We start from the raw sequence: 12,080 nt of genomic DNA, 5'->3' as shown, positions 1-12,080 counted from the left end.
TTGTCAGTTCAGTCAATTAAAACATGTATGTGTTAACTGTTTCAACAATGTTTTTAGACGAAAGCAAGGTGGATTCATTGGGATATGCTGTGAGTGTGTGTATGTGTGTGTGTGTGTGTGTGTGTGTAATTCTAGATGCGACTATCAATTTCTGACGATAGTGAGTGAGTGAGTTGGGTTTAACGCCGCTTTTAACATTTTTCCAGTTATATCACGTGTCAGCTTAATGATGCAGGTTTCAGACGTTTACCACTTCAGTGAAACCCACGAGGACGGGTATGGTGCTGACAAACCCATAAACATAATTGGGTCGAACCGGGAAGACACGGGAAAGACACGGATTCGAACCCACAATCATAGGTTTCTGGCGTGCCCAAGGGACACAACTCTGCACAGCGAATCGCGGCGCCTTAGACGACTAGGCCACTCGTGCCCCCTTCTGGCGATAGTACAGATAGGCGTTATCTACAATGTAGTTTCGCTTTGACCAACCTAGATGTGTGTGTTATATGAAATAAACTGACAGTATGTACATGTAGCGGCAAAACTGATGAATTCAAATGATTCTAACTCTGCTACTCAGTAATTCAAACAATGAAGTTATGTTCATAGGGAGGGAAAACTGGAATCTGATGTTCTAATTATTATAATGCAATCGTATGCCGTGTTAATGTCAAACATTATATGTATAAACTCGCACACGCAAATATGATATTCTCATCGAAAGATCACCGTTTAATTATTCAAACCAGTGACAGTGTCTGAGGTTTCCACTGGCGTAATGAAAGTGTAATGGGTTGATGGACATTTATTTATGAAATTCTTCTTAATCGTGTAGACGTTGGCAAGGGAACAATAGGATACCTTACACACAAAGAACCTATTCAGGTAGACGGTTACTTGATACATGTCACCGTGTGTTAACAGTACGTTGTAAGCTAAACACGTGTCTGTGTTGTGCAGTGTAGAAACGTGAATAGTGTCAGTTAGTTACGTTAGGAAGTTTCCACTGTGTAGAGGTTAATGAAAGAGAGGATTGTTTAAGGCATAAAACACAAACATTTTGAATTAAACATTAACTGGATGCATGTCTTGATCACAGTGCCTGGCAAAAACAAAAGGTGATGATACTGTTAATCAATTCAATATTCCGGAGAGGGGTGTTGGGGTGGGTTGGGTTGGTTCTAACTGGAAGTTTTGTTGAGCTAATGCGTTAAAATATGCATTTGCTAACTCAGAAATCGTTTTATTTATCTTTATTGTTATGATGATTATTATTATTATTGTTACTGTTGTGGTCGTTGTTGTTCTTACTTGTGGGGGAGGTTTTGGGAGGAGGGGTGTGAGAGGTGATGCAATAAACCCTGAGGCGAATATAAGAGGTTTAATTTTTTTTCAGGCCAGAATTTCACGAAAGGATAGCTTACAACTGAATAATAATTGAAAAATAACACCTGCAGCAGCTATGTCCATCCGGCTTTTCTATTCTGCGATAAGAACACATCTACGGTTGCACAAGGGATTTGCAGCTGTTCCAGTGAGATACTATGCAGATATTCCGAAAGCATATCGCCCGTATGGAAAAACAGGCGACGGAAATTACGGATCAACACTCGGAAAACACAATGTTGGATACGTCGAACCAGTACGAGAAAAGATTCTCACTTTGGCCAAAACCATTCCTTTCACTTCCAAGGACTCAGTCTTCAACATTGGCGACTATGGTGCAGCTGATGGATCCACCGCCATGGCCATTTTCGGTGAGTTGTTGGCAACTTTGAAAGATCATCATGGCCCCGACACCCAGTTCCAGGTTATCTATGAAGATTCGGAAATGAATGACTTCAACTCCCTGTTCAAACGTATGTCAGGAATCATCCCTGATCCGCCGTCCTACCTTCTGGAAATGGACAACGTCTATGTTCTTGCTTCAGGGACAAACTTCTATCAGCAGTGTGTGCCTTCAAACTCAATGCATTTCATCATGTGCATGGCATCTATCCACTGGTTGTCGAAGACTCCAACGACCTATAAGGACTCAATATACAAAGATGACATGAGTAGTGCTGAGGAGAAGACTGCACTACACACGCAAGCCGATTTGGACTGGGAGACCTTTTTACTGAGAAGAAGTAGAGAACTGAAACAGGGAGGTCTGCTTGTAATAGGTGCCTGCTGTGAGTGTGTGGACAGAAACAGTGGAGAAATTAGACACGTTGCTGATTCTTTTATACGACTGCTGAATGAAGTATGGAAGGAATACAGCCAATCTGGTAAAATCACCAAAGAAGAGTTCTTGAATACAAATTTTTCAACTTGTTTGCATAACATGGACCAGCTGAGAAAACCATTCGATAACAAAATGTCAGCTGTTTCAACATCCGGATTATCAATCTTGTCAGCGGAAACTGTGGTCAGTCCTGGTGTGTTTTACAACGCCTGGAGAAAGAAGAAGGACGAGGAAGGAATTGATGATAGGGAGGAGTTTGCCAGGATGTTTGTATCCGCTCACAGGAACTGGAGCAACAGTACCTTCATGAATGGTCTTTCAGACTCCCGATCACTGGAGGAGAAGGAGAAGATAGTTGATGGCATGTACGACACTGTCAAGAAACGAATTGAAAGGATGAACCCAGAGGCATTCAAGGATGATTTGAGATTTATATATCTTGTGATCAGAAAAGAATAGTCAACCGAGAAGTCATGAAAGAAGAGCAGCCTTAGAGCCATCTTCACAGGCAAACCATCATAGGTAATTACAATAATAGACCTAAATATGTGTAATCAATGTGTAATCCAAAAATAATTGAAGGTGTTCAGAACATATGAAAAAATTTTTTTATACAAAGATACATCTACTGAAAACTTTTTTTTATTATTTGCAGACATGTTTAGAAGTAATGATTTTAGTTTTCCACATATAGAGGTTTGATTTTTATGCTTGCCGTAAAAAGCGCCAATGCTTGTCGTAAGAGACGACTTACGGGATCGGGTGGTCAGGCTCGCTGACTTGGTTGATGCATGTCATAGAATCCCAATTGCGTGGATCGATGCTCATGATATCAATCACTGGATTGTCTGGTCCAGACTCGATTATTTACAGATATAGCTGGAATATTGCTGAGTGCGGCGTGAAATAACAAACAAACAAACAAAGAAAACTAGCATTGAACATTGAATGTAAGCTGTATTACCTGTCGACAAGAATACCACTTTAATGCTCCATGTATCAAACTAGCATACCCTTATGAATTTACAACACCAATATTCTGTAATCTGAAACTTGTTTGTGCTAGTAAAATGCCCAATGTAACTCGTACGATTTGTTGTTGTTGGCTAAGTCTTATCAGTAATAGCAGTAAGATCATCACATTGCAAGCTCCTTTATCAGGTTTACCCTTGCGATGTAATTTCGTAGGGAACGATGTCAACCTTACTCAGTAACGGATCATCCATTTGTAGGCGTGGAAAGCATGCCTTTTGTCATAGCTCTGTCATATAAGGCCACGTAACTGTGGTCAACACACAGTTTATCATCCCATGTCCGTGTTTGAATCTGGGGTTAGTATCAGTTCCTTTCTTTTCAAATGAGCATTAATTTTGCATACATTGTTGAATGTACAGATATGCTTTCATCCGAATACATGGAATCTGACACTAAGTTTGTTTCTTTCTTTGTTTGTTGTTTAACGCTTCACTCAACAATATTCCAGCTCCATGACGGTGGTCTGTAAATAATCGAGTGTTGACCAGACCATTCAATGACATGATGATCATCGATCCGCGCAATCGAGATACGATGACATGCATCAACCAAGTTAGCGAGACTGACCCAGGTGAAGTGAAGTAATATTAACGAAAGGGTGAAAGGACTGATATGGGTCTGTGTATTGGGGTTTGTCCAATGGTTAGCCCTTTATTTCCACAAGTGGAGACACAGGACAGACATATTATGCAGCCAGTACAGGGCTTGTGTATCAGTGGTGTAGGTTACTTAAGAAATAAACGACGAGTGGGAGTTGTTTTATTGTACCGTAAAACTGCAGGGACAACCATAAGCCATAAACCACAAGGGGCTCAGCCCTGAGTGGTTAAACTCCCTCCAGTGTTTTATTGTACGATAAACAAGTCGTGTATTTCTTATGTTAGATATCAACATTATGTATGGCAACTTTCAGGATGTTGATAAAATGTGCCTGCTTTAAAAATAGTTAGCTTAATATTGAAAATGATGACACTCTGAATAGAATCCGACCTCGGCAATGTCGGACAAGTCTATTTGAATATCTGTACCTTTTCTTTTAATAACGATTATCCCATTCTCCCACTTTTGGATGCGATCGTTTGGCCACTGCGTTTATAGGTGTATACCAGCTACATCTATGGGGAACAACTCACTGGACACTTCTCTCTCAAAAAATATATGATGCGATCACGTTGCGACCGCATATTGGAATCTCCAAAAATGACGTCATGATAGAACAATGCTTTATCGTGCAACCACGCTTCGTTCTCCATTGCTCCTTGCGATTGAGCGTGTAGCTATCTTATATAGTACATTACCCTTTTCTTTGTTTGTGAATCTGACTACCTTGTTCCAATCGATGTTACTTTTATGATGTAAATGGTTGGATCGTGGTCTCCGTGAAGAGCGGCCATTTTTTTTCACGTGTTCGCGTGAATTGACAGACGTCTATGTGTGGCATGTGTGCAGAGATTCTCCTTTTTTATTTTATTTCGAAGTTTTTTATTCCAAAGGAAAATCCCCACCTCACAACTGTCTGGTCACAGTAACCGAGATCGTTACCTCTGAGGTATCCAGTGAAAGTATATTATTATTAACGTATTATTATTATTATTATTATTATTATTATTATTATTATTGACGGCTCCCAAAACGGTACATATTTTCCATTGTCACAAAGTAGTTTTAAAAAATGTAAAAAGTCCTTTCGATCCATATTCTCAGAAAATAAGTTGTCAAATATTAAATGCCCAACATACATTTTACTAATACTTACGGTTGTATGTTATTTGTTTTTGGTTGTTGTTGTTTAAGCCACATTCAGCAGCGTTCCAGCTATATGACGGCGTTCTGTAAATAATAGAGTCTGGACCAGACAATCCAGTGATTGACACCATCAGCATAGATCCACGCATTTGGGATACGAGGACACGAATCAACCACGTCAGCCAGGCTGACAAACCGATCCCGTTTGTCGCCTCCTCTGACCAGCATAGTCGACTCTTATGACAAGCATTGGGTTGTATATTCATATACGGTGTATGAGTGCAACATGGTACAGTGCAAGGGTATATAAACTAGGCCATCAAGTTTATGATTAACAGTAATGCGTTACATGATTACAATGATAATGACAATCTTGATAACTTTGGGAGCGCTAATGTTGAAACTATGTCCCGTTTGGTTGTATAGGGATTCTATTTTTTCATGAAAAGGAACCACTTCAAAACCTTGATTTGGAAGTTGTGCTGGTTACAAGGTTTACCCGAGGTAGTCAGGGACCTAATGTAATACAGGGTAAGACAGAATGGAACAGCTGTTTAGTGCATGTGTTTATCGTGTGTATAAATACGAAATTAGAAACAATGTAATTATTTTACTTTCCATGGATTTGATATGACTGCTGTCAACATGCCTTGGAATATACTTTTGACAAAAGATTCGGACAGATTGTTTCAAAGGCAAACGTGTTTGACGATAGTATTAAAATACAGTGAAAAGTCATTAGGAATCGTTTTCTCCTGAAATTTCAGACCTATTCTGGGATTTATATTTGTTTGTTTGTTTGTTGTTTAACGCCGCACTCAGCAATATTCCAGCTATATGACGGCGGTCTTTAAATAATCGAGTCTGGACCAGCCAATCCAGTGATTGATATCATGAGCATCGATCCACGCAATTGGGATACGATGACATGCATCAACCAAGTCAGCGAGTCTGACCACCCGATCCCGTTAGTCGCCTTTTACGACAAGAATAGTCGCCTTTTACGGGAAGCATGGGTTGCTGAAAAAGTGCTATGTATAAAAAACACGAGAATTTATTTGTGTGCACAATTAGCTCGTTTCCAAAAGTCGAGAATGCGAGATCGCGAGAATGTCCCTCACAGTATTCCATACTCGACACGTTTTTTTCTACAGCGTCATGCGAGATGACAGCTGTTACTTGATGTTATCGCATCCCAGGTTAATACCCTGATCTGCTGACGAGCCCCCACGGGCACAGTGAAAAGGTGTGGTGAATGTAAGTACTAATGTATATTACTGATTATTTATTCTAAAACAACAGTTTTGGACGTTATGAATCCGTAACAAGGGGTGGTTATAACACAAACTGTGAGCTTCATTGTCTTTCTTTCTAATCAGTTCGGGGGCACGGGTGGCCCACTCGTCTTAGGCGCCGCGATTCACTGTGCAGGGTTGCGTACCTTGGGCACACCAGAAACCTATGATTGTTGGTTCGAATCCCGGTTCGCCCCGATTATGTTTCTAGGTTTGTCAGCACCATACCCGTGCTCGTGGGTTTCACCAAAGTGGTGAACGTCTGAGACTGCATCACTTCGGGCTTTCCTCCCACATTAAGCTGATATGCCGTGATATAACTGGAATATTGTAAAAAGCGTCGTTAAACCCAACACACTCACTTACTTCTAATCAGTTCAGTCATGAATTGTTGGTTAGGCATTACTTATAAGTTGACGGTTGCCAAAGTAGACACAATTTATGGATAACAACTTCTTACATACGGTAAAGGCGACGTTTCGGTGTAAATCTTTACAAAGTTGTCAGGAATACAGAAAGTCAAGAAATTCTTTCTTGACAACGGTATAAGGATCTATACAGAAACGTTGCCTTTACAGTATTAAAGAAGTTGTTATCCATAAATTGTGTCTACTTTGTCAGTTCAGTCATTAAAATTAAAACATGTATGTGTTAACTGTTTCAGCAAACTCTCAGAGGCAGGTTGAACTAACGAAATACATATATGTATGCATGTTAAATACTCATAGTCTGTTAACTTTCCACACGATGTTTTTAGACGGAAGCAAGGTGGATTCATTGGGAAATGTTCCAGTGGAGACTATCAATTACTGACTATTGTACATATCCACCATGCAGCTTCCCTTTGACAAATCTAGCTCTGTGTGTTTGTGAAGTTCTAGATGCGACTAACAATTTCTGACGATACTACAGATAGGCGTTATCTACAATGTAGTTTCACTTTGACAAACCTAGATGTGTGTGTTATATGAAATGAACTGACAGTATGTACATGTAGCGGCAAAACTGATAAATTAAAATGATTCTAACTCTGCTACTCAGTCATTCAAACAATGAAGTTATGTTCATAGAAAGTAAAAACTGGAATCTGTTAGTGTTAATGTCAATCATTATATGTATAAACTCGAACAAGCGAATATGATATTCTCATCGAAAGTTCACCGTTTAATTATTGAAACCAGTGAGAGTTTTCGACTAGCCTATTGAAAGTGTAATGGGTTGATTGGTTGCATTTTTTAATGAAATCCTTCTTAATCGTGTAGAGGTTGGCAAGGGAACAAAAGGATACCCTACACCCAAAGTACCTGCCGAGGTAGCTGGTTACTTGATGCATGTCACCGTGTGTTAACAGTACGTTGCATGCTAAACATGTGTCTGTGTTGTGCAGTGTAGAACCATAAATAGTGTCAGTTACGTCAGGAAGTTTCTAGCGTGAAGAGGTGAATGAAAGAGTTGAGTGATAGAGGGCTTTCGGATCGAAAAACACAAACCCGTTCAGGTAGACAGTAACTGGAAGAAGGTCACCGTGTCTTTACATTGTATTGTATTGTATTGTATTGTATTGTATTGTATTGTATTGTATTGTTATTATTATTACTTTTTGAGAAGGTCCGGGTGGAGGTGCTGGAGGGTTGTTGGTAGTAAAACCTGAGGATGAATCTAAGAGGTTTAATTTTTTTCAGGCCAGAATTTCACGAAAGAATAGCTTACAACTGAATAAAAATTGAAAAAAACCTTCTGCAGCTATGTCCAGCCGGCTTTTCTACTCTGCGATAAGAACACATCTACGGTTGCACAAGGGATTTGCAGCTGTTCCAGTGAGATCCTATGCAGATATTCCGAAAGCATATCGCCCGTATGGAAAAACGGGCGACGGACATTATGGATCAACACTCGGAAAACAGAATGTTGGATATGTCGAACCCGTACGAGAAAAGATTCTCACTTTGGCCAAAACCATTCCTTTCACTTCCAAGGACTCGGTCTTCAACATTGGCGACTACGCTGCAGCTGATGGATCCACCGCCATGGCCATATTTGGTGAGTTGTTGACAACTCTGAAAGGTCATCATGGCCCCGACACCCAGTTCCAGGTTATCTATGAAGATTTGGAAATGAATGACTTCAACTCCCTGTTCAAACGTATGTCAGGAATCATCCCTGATCCGCCGTCCTACCTTCTGGAAATGGACAACGTCTATGTTCTTGCTTCAGGGACAAACTTCTATAAACAGTGTGTGCCTTCAAACTCAATGCATTTCATTATGTGTTTGACATCTATCCACTGGTTGTCGAAGACTCAAACGACCTTTAAGAACTCAATATACAAAGATGACATGAGTAGTGCTGAGGAGAAGACTGCACTGCACAAGCAAGCCGATTTGGACTGGGAGACCTTTTTACTGAGAAGAAGTGGAGAACTGAAACAGGGAGGTCTGCTTGTAGTAGGTGCCTGCTGTGAGTTTGTGGACAGAAACAGTGGAGAAATTAGACACCTTGTTGATTCTTTTGTACGACTGCTGAATGAAGTATGGAAGGAATACAGCCGATCTGGTAAAATCTCCAAAGAAGAGTTCTTGAATACAAATTGGTCTGCTTGTCTTCATAACATGGACCAGCTGAGAAAACCATTCGATGACAAACTGTCAGCTGTTTCAGGGTCAGGACTATCACTTTTGTCAGCTGAAACTGCAGTCAACCCTGATGTATTTTACAACGCCTGGAGAAAGAAGAAAGACGAGGAAGGAATTGATGATAGGGAGGAGTTTGCCAGGATGTACGTATCCGCTCACAGGAACTGGAGCAACAGTACCTTCATGAATGGTCTCTCAGACTCCCGATCACTGGAGGAGAAGGAGAAGATAGTTGATGGGATGTATGATGTTGTGGAGAAACGAATTGCAAGGATGAACCCAGAGACATTCAAGGATGATTTGAGATTTATATATCTTGTGATCAGAAAAGAATAGTCAACCAATAAGTCATGAAAGAAGAGCAGCCTTGGAGCCATCTTCACAGGCAATCATTGATAACTAATAACAATGCAAAATCCTAATTATGTGTAATCCATGTTGAGAAATAATTGGTATTCATTACATATGAAACATTTATACAATACATGTACTAATAACTTGTTATGATTTGTAGACATGTTTAGAAAATAATGATTGCGGTTTTGCACATACAGAGTATTTGATCTTTAAAATGCAAGCATTATAGAATGAAAGGGGTATACTTGTTGGTATGTGTGGAAAGTATGCTTTTGCTTCACACACAGTTCATCACCCTACTTCAGTACGATCCTTTGAATGAGGAGTACAGTAAACTACGGTTATTATGAACTCAAAGGGACTAATATATTTAGGTCGTTATAAGCATATATACAGCATATCTACAACAAATATTAGGGACGAAAAAGTTAGTTCGTTATATCCGTCAGTTCGTTATAAGCGTGTTCGTTATAACCGTAGTTTACTGTACTATGCAGAATAAATATGGCGTACTTTAAGTGTACATAATGTTGATTTTCGCCAAATATATTGGTCTTTGTGGGTTCTTTCTTTTCAAATGAACATTCGCATACATTGTTGCATTTTACAGATATGCTTTAATCCGAATTCATGGTATTCGATTTATATGTTCGTTTTTAACGCCACGCGTTGCAACATTCCAGTTATATGACGGCGGTCTCTCAGTAATCGTCTCCGGACCAGACAATCCAGTGATTGACATAATGAACATCGATCCAAGTACATGTAGTTGGCATGCTATGACATGCAACAACCAATTCAGCAAGTCTGACCACCCGTTCCCAGTAGTCGCTATCTTGTGACAAACATTGGGTTGTATATTCACAGAGGTTGTATGTGTTGTAAAATGGCATTTAAGTAACATTATAAATAAAGTATAAATTTCATACTTCATTTTCTATAACCGGTAATTATTGTTACACCACAATCACTGATTCGGAAACAGCTTTCAAAATCCATGTGTAGATTTAATGAAGCTTTTGATTCTATCTGAAGATATTTTTTTATGGAATGCGTTAACTCAACACGATATTAAAGGCAACACTCTGAATATAATTCGTGATATGTATTCTAAAAAAGCAACAGCTGTTAAAATATCAAATGTTAGCATTTCCGAATATTTTCATATGTTTAAGTGGTGTTCACCAAAGCTGTATTCTAAGTCCACTTCTGTATGGTATGTTTACAAACAAATGTTAGCACAGCTAACAGATACACATATCCATGCACACAACTACATAAAATTGAAAAGTTCAAAAGTTTTATACAGTCACTCACTAGGAAAGCCACAGGTGCTTACCATAGAATAAAAACGATTTTCATGATGATATCCCGATAAAGTTAGCAATAATATTGATAAAACCCTCATAGAACCAATAATGTAATACAATTGTGAAGTTTGGGGTATAGATTTTACAGAAAGAATACAGCTTTAGTTTTATTCAGCATTACTATGTGTTTAGGAGAAGGCAAGAAAACACATAACTGTGGATGTCAGGCAGAATTATTCTAACTTGTAGTCCCAATAATAATAAAAATAGTTGATTAGAAGTTCTGTATAGATGACACGACAAACATGTTTTGGCAGCAAATATCAATCTTTCTGGTTAAAATATCTGCTCGGTTAAATGAAACAAACTTTTGAAATAGTAAACACAAATAAATGAAATGAATCTACTCTAAATGTCAGAATATGTTCAAGCATTCATTAAGGGATTCCCTTATATCCAAATGCAAGTTAAGAACAGGCTGGTCAAGTCATCTGTAAATATTGAAAATAATCTTACATGTAAAAACAAAGGTCATAGGTCACATTTCTCAAAAGTTCGTTTTAGTAATCACAAACTAAAACTGAAACTTGTAGATATACAAATACACAAATGCCACTGAACAACGACTGTGTGAAATACGTAATGTCTTAGAAGATGAGCAGCATTATGCACCGTCTTGTATAAAATACAACCAAGAAAGAGAATCACTTCTACAAATAATCCTCAATCATGATAAAGAATTTGGTACACTCTGTTTAAAGGAACAATTCTTAATAAGTTTTAGCAACAGTTATCCAGAAACAATTTCCAACATCTGTTACCATATCTACAATTATAAATAGATTCCTTGTAAGAACAACAAAACCATAGTTTTGCTCAATTCTCATATTGTTTCCATATTATTATAATACACGTGCTTTAAAGTGAAATTGTTATCTTGTACCTCTTTTTTATGTTGAACGTAAGTGTGTGTTTTGTACTTTCTGTATATAAGTACAGAATATTTTGTTATAGTTTGTCATAGTGTAATATTGCCAATGTTTCTTCATGGAATGTTACGCAATAAATATCTCATCGAAAAAATCTTTGTGGTATGATAATTTGTTACAGTTGTGTTGGCCCAGTCGCATTATGCGCTTCAATGCGCTATGCAGGGTTGTGTCCCTTGGGCACGCCAGAAACTAATGACAGTGTGTTCAAATGACGGTTTGCACCGATTATGTTTCTGGGATTGTCAGCACCATACCCGTGCTCGTGGGTGTCACCGAAGTGGTAAACGTCTGAGACCAGCATCACTCTGGGCTTTCCTCCCACACATCAAGCTGGCACGCCGTGATGTAACTGGAATACTATTCAAAACGGCGTCACTCTCTCACTAAACATAACTCTTTCTGTGCGGTTCCGTTTGGTCAACTTGGTTTGTGATTACTTCCGGTTCAGATTTGAAAGATGTTTAGAAGAATGTTACAAGGTT

The 12,080-nt window shown here is 38.9% G+C and overlaps 2 protein-coding genes across 3 annotated transcripts in view; both read left to right on the top strand.

The window, feature by feature from the left end:
* Positions 1-5,022, top strand: part of LOC125381521 (farnesoic acid carboxyl-O-methyltransferase-like) — a 30,283-nt gene extending 25,261 nt beyond the window's left edge. Inside the window, exon 2 of one of the 2 annotated variants that reach the window (XM_048398226.1) lies at positions 1,400-5,022. In XM_048398226.1, the coding sequence (XP_048254183.1) occupies positions 1,466-2,689 (1,224 nt within the window). In that variant the 5' untranslated portion in view covers positions 1,400-1,465 and the 3' untranslated portion in view covers positions 2,690-5,022. The remainder of the gene's footprint in view (positions 1-1,399) is intronic. The other variant, XM_048398225.1, reaches the window with a different exon arrangement.
* A 1,797-nt stretch (positions 5,023-6,819) lies between these two features.
* LOC125381520 (farnesoic acid carboxyl-O-methyltransferase-like) lies at positions 6,820-11,647 on the top strand. The gene has a single exon (XM_048398223.1). It carries the CDS (start codon positions 8,052-8,054, stop codon positions 9,273-9,275), a length of 1,224 nt encoding a protein of 407 aa, XP_048254180.1. The 5' UTR covers positions 6,820-8,051; the 3' UTR covers positions 9,276-11,647.
* Positions 11,648-12,080: the final 433 nt, after the last annotated feature.

Source organism: Haliotis rufescens, unplaced genomic scaffold (assembly GCF_023055435.1).
Source record: "Haliotis rufescens isolate VD_foot unplaced genomic scaffold, xgHalRufe1.0.p SCAF_18, whole genome shotgun sequence".
Lineage (NCBI taxonomy): Eukaryota > Metazoa > Mollusca > Gastropoda > Lepetellida > Haliotidae > Haliotis > Haliotis rufescens.
This window is presented reverse-complemented; position numbering and strand designations above follow the sequence as displayed.